The following is a 14436-nucleotide window of genomic DNA, read 5'->3' on the forward strand; positions in this document are numbered from 1 at the left end:
TTAACGTAGTAATTATATGGGAATTGCTGACCAATATTTAGATGTTCTATCTTAGCCAATAGCTTCTTAATCCGTCCATATTAGAATTATTTAACATAATTATAATATATTTCATATTAATTATTTAAATATTTAGGATCTGAAAATTAACTAAGATTTTTTTATTTGAACTATGTAGAAATTTTTGTTCAGTACTTTAAATAAATTAAATTTTAATTGCCTTATATAATTATTGTCTTATTTGAACAATGTAACATAATTAAAATCTCTTTTAAGTTATAATTAAATATTTAAAAGTTGGAATCAACAAAAAATAAATTAGTTAATGTTAAAACCAAATAATTAAGTCTAAAAATCCAATTCAATTATTTATCAAATTTATCGTATAACTAAAATTATTTTTCAAGTTGACAAACCTCTTAGGATGACTAAATTGGTTTTCATAAGAATAGTATTGGCGGTGAAAGAAAATAAAAAAATAGAAAAATTAACATGGAAGTTTTTATATTAGGCCTTTTAACTAATATATATATATATATATATATATATATATATATATATATAATTAAAGAGTATAAAATAATTTTGATTTTATAATACAAACATATTATATAGGAGTCGTACTTACGATTTTCAAAAAAATCGTAGGTACACGCACAAAGCGCGTACTATAAGACTAGTATAATATAAATATATATATGTGATTTATACTTGATATATTATCTGGTATAATTTATAACGGTTTATATCGTATATAGTTTAACTCCCTAGACTTTCTAAAAATGACAATGATAATAACAATACTCCTAATAATTTTAAAAAAAATGATAATTGGCAGAACAACTTCCAGGCCACTTAAATTTACAACCCAATTGCCACGAACTTATAACTTTCCCATTCAAGCACTCATGGAAAGGGACATAGAAACCCAAATTCTGGTAGAAAGCTGCAATGCCAACGTAAGAGCGGGAAGTGAGTTGAAATAAATAAAACGCCAAAAATGACCGGCACCATCTCATCTTCATAATTCTGTGTTTCTTTTCTGTTAAGAACTGTAGTAAATCCTAGACTCTGTCTGAGCATCCAATTACTAAAGAGAATTCAGTACAGCTTACCAACAGGACTGCTGGTTTAGAATCAAAAAAAATTTCTTTACATTTGCAGATAATGTGAGAGCAAAATTGAAACTGAAATTTGTTGATTACTAATAACTCCTAAAATTACATATAAATGATTTAAAAATTTCTCTCGCTGTACAACTCCGAAAATCAGGCCATCATCATGATCAATCACATTGAGCTAACTGTTAACCAGACGCAGAATCTTATTCATCTTCTCTTCTTCCTTGATTGTCAGGTTCATGGTTCCCTGCCACACTTCCTTCCGGTACACCAACCACGCCATTTTTTGCATTGGATTGCCCATTAGCATCTGAAGGCTGCTTTGAAGCTGGAGTAACATTTTCTCCAACACCAACATCCTTTGCAGGATTACTGGATTGCACCCACATAAGCTGCAGAATTTGGCCTTGCCAGGATTTACCATTCAGAAATGCTCTTTCAGCAGAACAACGTGATCGGAAAGATATCTTAGCAGATGTATTTTGCACCTCTGAGCCATTATTACAATCTTGAGGTTCCAAATCTTCCAGCTCAACAGAAGGAGGATCACCAAAAGTAGAAAAGTGCTCCTTCAGGACGTCAACCTAAAAATAGAAAATTATTTACAATATATAAATGAGAATACAGGAACCACAGCAAATGAATCTACAAATTATCCTGAACCATGTACTAGACAAAGGGGATAAAACACATCCAATTACCAGAAAAACAAAGATGTGAAAATATGTGAACAAACAATAGCCCCATGTGCTCTTGCTTTAGTCATGTGAGTTATGAGTCCATTAAAAACAAATTAAAACTATTAATTTTTAAAGATTGAAAACCATCAACCGAACACACCTCATTCCAAGAAGCACAAGGCTGTAGCAGAGACATGCATAGTTTTACACCCTTACAGCTTTGCTTTGGAAGAGTCAGCAAATCCATAAATGTGTGGAATGAATAAATTCTTGCTGATATTACAAATTTCAAGTTTAAAACGGGAAAGAACATGTCAGGGAAAAGGCATAACAGCATAAGGAAAACGAAGAAAGAAATATCCGCATTCTTTTTCTCTTGTGAAAGAATCTCTTACAAATAGCAATTATCTGAAGTGAGTTAGAGAGATTACGTTTGCCAGAGCACTTGGTAGAGGCGGAAGGATCTTGAATGCGGTGGGCCGGTTATCTAGTTTGTATCTATTTAAGATAAAAGGTGCGCCCTGCGTTGCAACAGTCGAAGATGATTTTGAACAATTGGGTTCGGCATTCTCTGTAGATCTGCTACTATCTGGTGTTGCTTCAGATGGTGGTGATAACACAGTGTTACTAGGTTCTACGGGGCTTGAATTTTCCACTTTACCGGAGTTGGAAACTGTTCCTCCTCCCTTTGGTTTGTTCATAGCCTGATCTGGCGCTGCTTCATCTTTCACACCCACAGCCTGCATAACAAAGGACACAGAAGAACAGAGGGTTTCAATTGCCAGTTGCTTTTACAATAAAGAAGTTATATTTACAACAACTACTAAGGGAATCCAAAGCAAGTTGGGATCTGACTATATGAATCTTCACGGACTGTGTAGCTCCATTTAAACTCATTTCGGACCAATATTAACCAAAAAAGGAAAAAAAAAAAAGAACAGATCAATGAAGTTGTATCGCCATACACTGGGAGGTAAACAAATAAACTACCGCAGATATAAGAAATTTGAAGTTACACAAGCAATTACTTTTTTTGGAAGATAAATAACAGCGAAATTCTGCAGCCAAATTGATCCCCAAATATTTCCATTTCTAATCTAACTTAACAATGAGGAACCAAATCAGACAACACCAGCAAAAATGCGGCTGAGAATAGCATATAATGGTATATTTTTAAGTTCACAAGACGAGCATAAAAAGTAAAGCAGCCGCCGTTGCGAGATTATAAGCTTAAATAATTATAATTATTATTTTTGATATTAAGAAGAGGACATTACTTGCTTCTCAAGTTTATCCAACTTGCGTCGGAACTCATTACGCTTTTGCTCAAGCATCTCCTGCTTCTTGCGCATTTCTTCCTTCAGAAGTTCTAAAGTTTCCAGTTTTTTCTTCAAAGGTGGTGTAGTTTTGAGACCATTCTGAGCCACGGGCTTGGGCAGATCAGAGGTTGCTAACGGAGCAACAGTACCATGTTCAGCAGTTTTTCGGGCTACAGTCTGCAGATTGTCTTTCCTTTTATGAGGAACCAATAGATGGGGTGGAACCGTACTGGGTGTCCCACCGCGGGGAGCTAATGGAAAATTACTACTACCACTTGCTCCATTATCCATAATGCGATCCCTGTTTGCCCAGAAAAGCTTTATAAAGCGGTTGCCCATCACAGCATCTGGTGCTTTTAAAGCAGCCTCAGCTTCTTCCCTCTTAGAAAATTGAACAAAAGCTCGTTCACCATTCATCGGGATGTAAATGTCGATAACCTCCCCGAATTTTTGAAAATGTGAAAGAAGAGCTTCTGGTTTGTTGTCTTTCTGTGGAATCCCACTTACAAATAAAGTACGGAGTGCCTTTTGAGATGGTTTTCGCATATTGCGTCCAGAACTACTTTGGGGCTCTGAAGTTGAGTCCATCATTTGCGGGTCTATGGTATCTACATTTGTTTGCTTACCATGACGGTTTACACCCTGAATGCTTTGAGATCGTGAAGCTGCACCAGCATCTCTATTTAGACGCTTAAGTTTAAAGCCATCACAAAGCGCAACCTGATCCTGATCAGAGGAGTCTGCATCCAACATCATCCCCGCATCATCAATTTTAGACCGATTTATATCCAAGAGTGCTACTGAATTTTCAGGATGATCATTTGACCATAAAGGCTGATCAGGATCATAGAAATCAGCTCCCCCAGCCACAGAACCACCACCAAAAGTATCAGTCAAACCTAATCCATTGTCAATCACTGGAGGGTTGATACTTTTGTTATGAAAAGCTTTATTAGCCAATGAGCTTGAGGGGCCTATTGCAGGTAAAGATCCTTGTGCAGTAACTGGTCCCAGCATATGAGCACCGGGAAGTGAAACAGGAAGATTAAACTTAGAAAGGCTCTGCAATTTGGAAAACAAAAAGTCAGAATCAATGTGCCTAAGGACATAGAATTTAATGAACAAGATAAATACAAATATTTGTCAGCTGAGACGCCTACCTGAACATCTTCAACAATGATGCGATTTACTCCATGCTCCAGAGGGCACATATCTCCTCTTAGGCAAAAACCACGCTCCTCAAAGTCTCTACACCTTTGCCTTGGAATGCCCATACTCATGGCAGGGTTCAAGGACGTTCTAAGCGTTCCCTGTAAACCAAGGGTATGAAGTGTATCAAGACCACCATTGGGAATTCCTGGAACTATTCCAAACGCATTCCAAGGCGCACCCTGTCCACTGGAAACATTTTGCGGCCCCATTCCAGTATAAAGAAGAGGATTAATAGGGCCTTGTGGAACAAATTGAGACGCAACATCAATAGTGCTGAACCTAGATTCACACGGACCCCAAGCACCAGATTCTCTTCCTCGACCCCTACCAGGACCAGCATGACCAGACAGGGACTGATTTAGCCTCATCATCTGATACGAATCTGAAGGTGTCCTGGAAAAAGAACCCATTCCTCGTCTTTTCCCAAACCTAGTATCACTCGAGTGAGAATCTCCTTCCTGGTAAGGATGTCCATTTTCAAACGGCTTGTTCCGTTTCCTGAATGGTCTCCTTAAAGCTGGTTCAAGAGCCTCTGTCTCTGTAGATTGTGAACGTGTATCCTTTCTACGATGTTTATGATTACGATCATCGTCATCGTCTTCACTAATTTCTTTCTCCTCGGGATCACTATTGCAATCAGAAGTTGAAAATACTGGCTTTGGAGATGAAACTTTAAGCTCCATGAGTCGACAACCTTGCTTATATAGAAACTTTTACCTCATCTACATGAGATAATCAAACTAGTTCGATTGCCATCATCACCTACAAAGTTACTACTGCCTGAAAAGGGGGATCAACAAAAGGGAAGGTATAAATAATTGCAGTTCACTCTGAAAATGAGAAGATGTATTTCATAATTCCATGAAGGCACAGAAGATACAAGTAGGACTTTCCTGCATCAGGAACTAGTTCGCTTGAACCACATGAAACCTATAGAAGTTTCTTCCTACTTCATCCAAACAATCTGGAGAAGAGGATAACCCAGAAAAAGAGTAATCAAACATACCCCAAATGACATGACATTGAGCTTCTTCGAGCTGTAGAAGCTACTAATGACACTACCAGATATCATGTGATACCTGATGCATGTGCATAGTTTCAAGAAACTATCACATGACATCCATCTAACAAAGATAATGATGCAACCAGCTATCATGCTATACCTGATGCACGAGCATAGTTTTAAGAAACTATCACGACATCCATCTAAAAAGAAAATGACACAATCAGCTATCAAGCGATACCTGATGCATGTGCATAGTTCAAAAAAACTGTCAAAGGACATCCATATAACTGAATGCACGACTTGCAAGTTCGATTCAAAGAACTAATGAATGTTTTCTTCCTAGGCAAGAATACCAAGGTAGACATGATATTCATAAATTATGGCAGCTTTCTTTCAGCATGAGGACAGAAACATTTAGTCTTCAGTCATTAGCAGTTACCTGAATGTTAAACATATTGAAGTTTTGGCCATTCAAAGATGTTGAATTATATACCCAGATCATGCTCAGAGCACCACGTCAAAAAGAAAGCATATCGAGACAAATTTGGCAAGTGTGCCTAAGCCACATATCACCTGCTAGACCAAAGCCCTGGGGGCATCCTCAACAATCATATATATCTTCAAAATACTTTGCACGTAGAGTTTTAAAACTGTTGAAACAACATAAATCGTTGGATAGAACATGCTAAGATTTTCTCTTTTAATTTTTTTATTACTATATCAGAGAAGCTTGAAGCCAATGCTGCTTATGGGATTTGAACTCTCTTCCCACATGGTGGAAGGTGAGGGTGTTCAGCTAGTTAGCTAACTCAATCCCCAATATGAGCTACAATGGTTACACCCACTACACCGCAGTTTTCTAACTCATTTTGACATGTCTTTATCCAATCCAATAGAATCATTGTTTCATGGACCTCCCAATGATTGCACACAGCTCAATCAATTCAATAGTGAGTACAGTAATCAAATTATTATTCATAATGGGACAGGCATATAATTCCAGACCACGACATTAGCAGCCAATAATACAGTTAAAATGGAATATGCTACCTTCTCAAAAAAATGAATCAAGTACAAAATACCCTAAATTACGTCCTGCTGTGTATCAAACCATGTTTTTCTGGCAAAGCTTATAAAACTCTAAGAAAGATAAAGTTGTGCTAATACTTTTGTCATTCAGCACTCGACAATTAAAATTAGCTAAACAAATAGAATAGTTCCACCTTGCACCTTTAGCTCATTTACCAGCACACTGGTGAGTTTGGGATTGAAACATAATAGTTATTGTTGCATTGGATAATACTGGATTTTTTCCTAAATTGTTTCAGCATCCAAATACCACGAGTTGGTGGAAGTAATGTACTGGCAATCAAGTCATTGTATTTTAGGAACCTAGACACGTTAACACACGGCACATTCGTGGAATCCTGGGAAGGCGCGTGAAAACTCCTGGCCTAATATGTGCAAACATCAAGCTTGGTGTCGACTAATGATAAACGCGACAAACCAAGCCAATCGAAAAAGGCATAAAATGCCAATTAAATCATTTGCAGATGAGCCAAAAAAATATGTTTTTTTTGTGTGTGTGTGTGTGTGTGTGTGTGTGGTGGTGGTTGGGGGGGGGGGGGGGGTATATCCTTTGGCGAAAAACGTAGTGGCAGCAAGCTCTTTAAAATGAACCAGCTCTAATCATTCCAGTCTTAAGTATCAAAATACTAAAAACGAGTAAGGATAAAAATCAATCACTAAATCGAATGCAATACAATCACCCAATAGCTAAGCTCAATTACGATTACTTATCAAATTAATAAAAGAATAGCAAGCTGGATTACAATATCTAAGCTCCAAATATAATAAATTAATGAAGAAGAGAAAAGATAAAAGAACCGAACCTCTAAAAATGAGCCTTTTAGGGTTCCGATTAACCGGTCTGAATTTCAAGAAGTTGTATACATCGCCGGTGAGATACTTCGTGTGGCTTTAATAATGGCCGCAATATATTTATGTATCTGTTATTATTTCTGTCTCCCTTTTTTAATTATTCTGCCTTCTTCTTCGTGTTCTCGTATGATACTCTGAGAAAGAGGGTTTTGGCAGAGGGATTAATAAAAATTAGAAAACTATGGTCACAGTACAACCCCCCTATGTTTTCTTCATTTGCAAAATAGTGACAGTAATATATTGTGTTTTGTTATAAAATAAAGATAGTAAAGTAAACACAAGTATAGAGAGAAACTGATATATTATTCAAACTTCAAACTTATGTACATAATGAACCGAAAACTCCTCTATAAAGTAAGCAGCTGCGAGGCTTTTCTTTAGCTGCTTGTAAGCTATCTGCATGAGCTGCTTGCAACCTACCTGTTTAATAAGAAGATGCTGCAAATCATTTCATTGAGCTGCTTGCAACCTGCCTGCATCAGCTGCTTGTAGATAAATTTCAACAGAGTACTAAATGGATAATTTTCTTCAGGAAGATTATCTATAGCGGAGTAATAAATGGACATCCACAATATAATTATTTTCATAACACTCTCCCTTGGATGTTCATTAAAAAGGTATTGTGCCTCGTTAAAACCTTACTAGGAAAAAACTCTGTGGGAAAAAATCTTAGTGAAGGAAAAATAGTACACATATTTAATAATACGCATTGCTAGCTGCCTCATTAAAAACCTTATAAGGAAAACCCTGTGGGAAAAAACCTTAATAAGGAAAAAAGAGTACATCGCGTATTTTACTACCCCTGATGAAAACCTTGTTTCAAATATTTAAGTCTCCGCATTCCAATATTGTATACCATCTTCGAAAAAGTTGAAGTTGGTAAAGATTTGGTGAATAAATCTGCCGGATTGTCACTTGAACGGATTTGTTGCACATCAATGTCACCATTTTTCTGAAGATCGTGTGTGTAGAATAATTTTGGTGAAATGTGCTTCGTTCTATCTCCTTTTATAAATCCTCCCTTCAATTGGGCTATGCATGCAGCATTGTCTTCGTATAAAATTGTGGGTCTTTTCTCACATTCCAAACCACATTTTTCTCGAATAAAATGAATTATTGATCTCAACCATACGCATTCCCTACTTGCTTCATGAATAGCTATTATTTCAGCATGATTTGAAGAAGTAGCAACAATAGATTGTTTTGTGGAGCGCCATGATATGATAGTACCTCCACATGTAAACACGTACCCGGTTTGAGATCTAGCTTTATGGGGATCAGATAAATAACCTGCATCTGCATAACCAATAAGATCTGCACTATCTTTGTTAGCATAAAACAAACCCATATCAAGAGTTCCCTTTAAATATCGCAATATATGCTTAATCCCGTTCCAATGTCTCCGTGTAGGAGAAGAGCTATATCTTGCTAGTAAATTAACAGAAAATGCTATGTCAGGCCTTGTAGCATTAGCAAGATACATAAGTGCACCAATTGCACTGAGATAGGGTGTTTCAGGACCTAGGAGTTCCTCATCCTCTTCTGGAGGTCGGAACGGGTCCTTATTCACTTCAAGTGATCGAACAACCATTGGTGTACTCAATGGGTGTGCTTTGTCCATGTAAAAGCGTTTTAAGACCCTTTCTGTATAGGCAGATTGATGGATAAAGATCCCGTCTGCTAAATGTTCAATTTGCAGACCAAGACAAAGTTTTGTCTTCCCAAGATCTTTCATCTCAAATTCTTTCTTAAGATATTCAATTGCCCTTTGGAACTCTTCTGAAGTTCCAACAAGATTTATGTCATCAACATAAACAGCAAGTATAACAAATTCTGAAGCCATTTTCTTTATAAAAATACATGGACAAATAACATCATTTATGTAACCCTCTTTCAGCAAATATTCACTGAGGCGATTATACCACATGCGCCCAGATTGCTTTAAACCGTACAAAGATCTTTGTAATCTGATTGAGTACATTTTCCGAGATTTTGAATATGCTTCAGGTATTTTAAATCCTTCAGGGATTTTCATGTAAATTTCATTATCAAGTCACCCGTACAGATAAGCTGTAACCACATCCATTAGATGTATCTCGAGCCTTTCACGTAAGGCTAAACTGATGAGATATCGAAATGTTATGGCATCCATAACGGGTGAATATGTTTCTTCATAATCGACTCCAGGTCGTTGTGAGAATCCTTGTGCGACAAGGCGAGCCTTGTATCTTTCAACTTCATTTTGCTCATTCCTTTTTCGCACAAAAACCCATTTATGACCAACTGGTTTTATACCAGCAGGTGTTTGGACTACTGGTCCAAAGACCTCTCTTTTAGCAAGTGTGTTCAATTCTGATTGAATTGCCCCTTACCATTTTGGCCAATCAGATCTTTGTTGACATTCTTCAACAGATCGGGGTTCAAAATCCTCACTATCTTGCATAATGTTAAGTGCAACATTATATGCAAAAATATTATCCACCACTATTTCAGATCGATTTAAATTAATCTCATCACCAGTAGAACTTATTAAAAGTTCTTCGCTCACTTGAGTCTCGGGTTTATTGATTTCTTCAGGAATCTCATAACTAATCAGATATTGGGTCTCTTCAGGAGATCCCTTCATAATATCATTTTGATCATTTGTCGATTTTCTTTTTCTAGGATTTCGATCCTTAGAACCTATAGGCCTACCACGCTTCAGGCGTGCTTTAGGTTCACTAGCTCTCATGCTAATAGATGGTCCTGCTGGGACATCAATTCGAATAGGCACATTCTCTGCAGGGATATGTGACTTAGTTATCCTTTTCAAATCAGTAAAAGCGTCTAGCATTTGATTTGCTATATTCTGTAAATGAATGATCTTCTGGACCTCCTGATTACATATAGGGGTACGTGGATCAAAGTGAGATAATGATGAAACTTTTCACACAATTTCTCTTTTGATTTCCTTTTTCTCTCCCCCTAATTGTGGGAAATTTGTTTCATCAAATCGACAATCTGCAAATCGAGTAGTAAATAAATCTCCCGTCAATAGTTCAAGATAGCGAATAATAGAGGGTGATTCAAACCCAATATATATTCCTAACCTTCTTTGGGGGCACATCTTACTGCGCTGTGGTGGTGCTACTGGCACATCCAAAAATTTGTAGATGGGCAATATTTGGTTCATGACCAAAAACTAATTGTGACGGATAATATTTATTATAATGTGTCGGTCTGAGACGGATAAGTGATGCTGCGTGCAAGATAGCATGGCCCCAAACAGTAATGGGCAATTTTATTTTCATAAGTAATGGTCTTTCTATCAATTGCAGTCGTTTAATAAGTGACTCTGCAAGGCCATTTTGAGTATGAACATAAGCTACCGGATGTTCAACTTTTATCCCAACTGATAGACAATAATCATCAAAAGCTTGAGATGAGAATTCTCCAGCATTATCAAGGCGAATAGCCTTTATAGGATAATCTGGGAATTGTGCCCTTAATCGAATTATTTGGGCTAATAACTTTGCAAACGTCAGGTTGCGAGATGATAGTAGGCAAACATGAGACCATCTTGAAGATGCATCTATTAAGACCATAAAATATCTAAACAGCCCACTTGGTGGGTGAATAGGTCCACATATATCCCCATGTATACGTTCTAAAAAGGTAGGGGACTCAATGCCAACCTTCATTGGTGATGGTCTAGTGATCATTTTGCCTTGATAACAAGCATCACAAGAAAATTCATCATTTGTAAGAATTTTCAGGTTCTTTAATGGATGCCCACTCGAATTTTCAGTAATTCGTCTCATTATTATTGATCCAGGATAGCCCAAACGGCCATGCCAAAGCACAAAAGTATTTGAATCAGAAAACTTCTGGTTTACGATAGAGTGTGTTTCAACTGTACTAATCTTTGAATAATATAAGCCAGAAGATAAAGTTGGTAACTTTTCTACAATGCATTTCTGGCCAGAAATATTCTTTGTAATACAAAGATATTCCACATTCATTTCATCTATTGTCTCAACATGATATCCATTTCGGCGGATATCTATAAAACTCAACAAGTTTCTTCGGGACTTGGAGGAGTACAATGCATTATCGATAATAAGTTTTGTTCCCTTAGACAGAAATACAATAGCTCTTCCGGAGCCTTCAATCAAACTTATATTACCAGAAATTGTAGAAACATTTATTTTTTCCTTATGCAAATAAGAAAAGTATTTCTGATCTTTGAATATGGCATGAGTTGTCCCACTATCAACTACACAAATATCTTCATGATTGGCCTTTGATCCAAACATAATTTGAGGATTATCCATATTCTTCAAAATGACATAAACAAAATAAATATGATAGTAAATATTATTATCAAAGCATAACTTTTATTTATGTACAATAATTACATAACCATACTATCTACTACAAATTAAAATATTTACATCTCTACAGATTCACTACCGATCACATGACTTATTTCTCCTTCTGGGAGTGCAAAGTAATCAGCTACATCCAAATGCATGAAGTCTAAATTATCTTCAGAAATAAAATTTGCTTCAGCATTTTTCTCTGTCTTCTTCAGGGAAGCTTGATATAGCTCAACCAGGTGCTTTGGCATACGGCATGTACGTGACCAGTGCCCTTTTCCTCCACATCTATAGCATGTATTTTCTGGCTTTGCTGCTTGCACCGCTTCATGCTTTTGTTCCTTCCTTTTCCACTGCTGGTGGTGAGGAGGGTTCTTTGGTGTATTATTATTACCACGATTAGAGTTTCCTCCCCGATCACGGCCATGACCACGACTGGGGCCATGTCCTCTTCCATGTTTAGCTTGGTGGAAGTTCGTCTCATTCACTTCGGGGAATGGACAAGAACCAGTAGGTCGACTTTCATGATTTTTTATTAATAGCCCATTATGTTGCTCGGCTACAAGAAGATGTGAGATAAGTTCAGAATACTTTTTAAATCCCATCTCTCGATATTGCTACTGCAGGAGCATATTCGAGGCATAAAAAGTGGTGAAAGTTTTCTCCAACATATCATGATCAGTAATATTATCACCATATAGTTTCAATTGGGAAATAATTCTGAACATAGCAGAATTATACTCACTGATAGATTTAAAATCTTGTAACCTTAGATGAGTCCAATCATAACGTGCCTGTGGAAGAACGACCATCTTCAGGTGGTCATATCTCTCTTTCAAATTACTCCACAGTATGACTGGATCTTTAACAGTAAGATATTTCATTTTCAGGCCCTCATCAAGGTGATGGCGTATGAATATCATTGCTTTGGTACAGTCTTGGTTTGATGCCTGATTTTTATCTTTGATGGTGTCTGCCAGACCCATTGCATCAAGATGAATTTCGGTATCAAGCACCCAAGACATGTAGCTTTTGCCCGATATATCCAGGGCTATAAACTCGAGTTTAGAAAGATTTGACATTATTTAGAAAAAGAAAGTTCGTACCTCTTATACTTTCAAAGTATTTGCTCGAGATGGCAGAGTCTCGTGCTGATAACGTGTTATAAAATAAAGACAGTAAAGTAAAGACAAGTATAGAGAGAAACTGATATATTATTCAAACTTCAAACTTATGTACATAATGAACTGAAGACTCCTCTATTTATAGAAGAAAGGAAGCAGCTGCGAGGCTTTTCTTTAGCTGCTTGTAAGCTGTCTGCATGAGCTGCTTGCAACCTGCCTGTTTAATAAGAAGCTGCTGCAAATCATTTCATTGAGCTGCTTGCAACCTGCCTGCATCAGCTGCTTGTAGATAAACTTCAACAGAGTACTAAATGGATAATTTTCTTCAGGAAGATTATCTATAGCGGAGTAATAAATGGACATCCACAATATAATTATTTTCATAACATGTTTATAATAATCTCTTATTATTGAGTTTTTGGCCAAAATTATGCTTTTGTCATTTAAATATAATTTTGAGTACCAATTGTCCTCTAATTTTGCAAAAGTTGAGTGTCTTTGGTCCAAGTAACAGAAAACACAATATATGTTTGAAAAACTAGCAACAACATGTGATCTGCACGTGATACATTTCACCTCCAAAATCTAAATCAGTTCATCGCCCTCTTCTTTCAAGAATTGTTTGGCTGAAATTACAACTTCCACAGTTTCGCTAGATTCAAACAAAACCCAGATCGCGGGCAAGACCGAGATAGAATAATAGCTTCAGCAGAACAATGCTTTAAAGTTCAAACTCAAAAAAACATGATGGGATAATTACGGTGCTTGCATCCAGTGGAAAAGGTCAACTAGGAGGATGTATAATGGTGGTCAACGCATTAAAAAAGCTTTATATTTTCGATTGCTACATTTAAGTATCACTATATAAACTTACTAGATTTTGATTTTCTTTCATCTGCTTGCATTTTGAAAAGCATTGCTATATTCAATTGAAGAAGAAAACACCAATTGTCAGAAAAATAATCAGAAAATTTTACCAATGCAGCATAGAAAATGTTAGATGCCGGAGGCAGTGGACCTTGTTCCGTTTAGCTCCGACGACATGGTTAGAAGCATTGCTTGAATCCGAGACTTACAGCAATGTCGTTCTTAACCATTCCTCCCCATTTTACACTCAACCAATAAACCACCGCTCCACCCAGTGAAATCAACAACTTTCCAAGCTTAAATCAGCCATAGTGACACTCTAAGTTCACCGTCTATCTAGGTTGTTTTAATCCGGTGGAAGTAATAATTTTCTCCGTTAGAAAAGTTGGCAATCGACTGATTTTGGGGTGAAAGAGAGTTGGGTTTTAAAAAAAAAGGGTTTCACGTGCGGTTGAGATATAGCTCTGTTAGTTTTCTAACAGATGTTGTGATTTCTGTTAATTGGACTAAAGACGCTCAACTTTTGCAAACTTAGAGGACAATTGACGCTCAAGGTTATATTTGAAGGACAAAGTTAAACTTACCCTTAAAGACAAGGGATAATTTTGGCCAAAAACTCCTTATTATTAATCTGATCCTTTTTTTTTGTGTGTGAGAGGAGGGGATGCCATGTGGCTACATACTTAATAAATAGCTTAAAAAATATCAAAAAAAATAGTAAGAAATAGTTTGTTACTTTCCCAAAATTGATTAACTCTTACACCTATTTATTCATTTAGCATTAGAATGTTGATATGTAATTTAACAA

General features: G+C 36.7%; 1 protein-coding gene across 2 annotated transcripts; it reads right to left on the reverse strand.

The window, feature by feature from the left end:
• Positions 1–1018: 1018 nt before the first annotated feature.
• Positions 1019–7493, reverse strand: LOC107768815 (zinc finger CCCH domain-containing protein 41). 2 transcript variants are annotated; one of them, XM_075234652.1, is made up of 6 exons: positions 7231–7484; positions 5778–5927; positions 4281–5112; positions 3079–4182; positions 2233–2541; positions 1019–1705 (listed from the first exon to the last, which is right to left on the reverse strand). In XM_075234652.1, the coding sequence occupies exons 3-6, from the start codon at positions 5013–5015 to the stop codon at positions 1325–1327; spliced, it is 2529 nt and encodes an 842-aa protein (XP_075090753.1). In that variant the 5' UTR covers positions 5016–5112; positions 5778–5927; positions 7231–7484; the 3' UTR covers positions 1019–1324. The 2 variants fall into 2 exon arrangements, with proteins under 2 accessions (XP_075090753.1, XP_075090752.1); XM_075234651.1 differs by lacking the exon at positions 5778–5927 and having other exon boundaries at positions 7231–7493.
• Positions 7494–14436: the final 6943 nt, after the last annotated feature.

The sequence above is a fragment of the Nicotiana tabacum genome, chromosome 17 (genome assembly GCF_000715075.1).
Source record: "Nicotiana tabacum cultivar K326 chromosome 17, ASM71507v2, whole genome shotgun sequence".
NCBI classification, from domain to species: domain Eukaryota; kingdom Viridiplantae; phylum Streptophyta; class Magnoliopsida; order Solanales; family Solanaceae; genus Nicotiana; species Nicotiana tabacum.

What these genes read in the sequence shown, in the direction of transcription:
- LOC107768815 (XM_075234651.1), bottom strand. Translation starts at nt 5,015, where the DNA reads ATGGAGCTTAAAGTTTCATCTCCAAAGCCAGTATTTTCAACTTCTGAT. An exon ending in TGGATAAACTTGAGAAGCAA is followed by an intron (nt 2,542 to 3,078) that starts GTAATGTCCTCT and finishes TTTGTTATGCAG; the next exon opens with GCTGTGGGTGTGAAAGATGA. An exon ending in TACCAAGTGCTCTGGCAAAC is followed by an intron (nt 1,706 to 2,232) that starts GTAATCTCTCTA and finishes TTCTATTTTTAG; the next exon opens with GTTGACGTCCTGAAGGAGCA.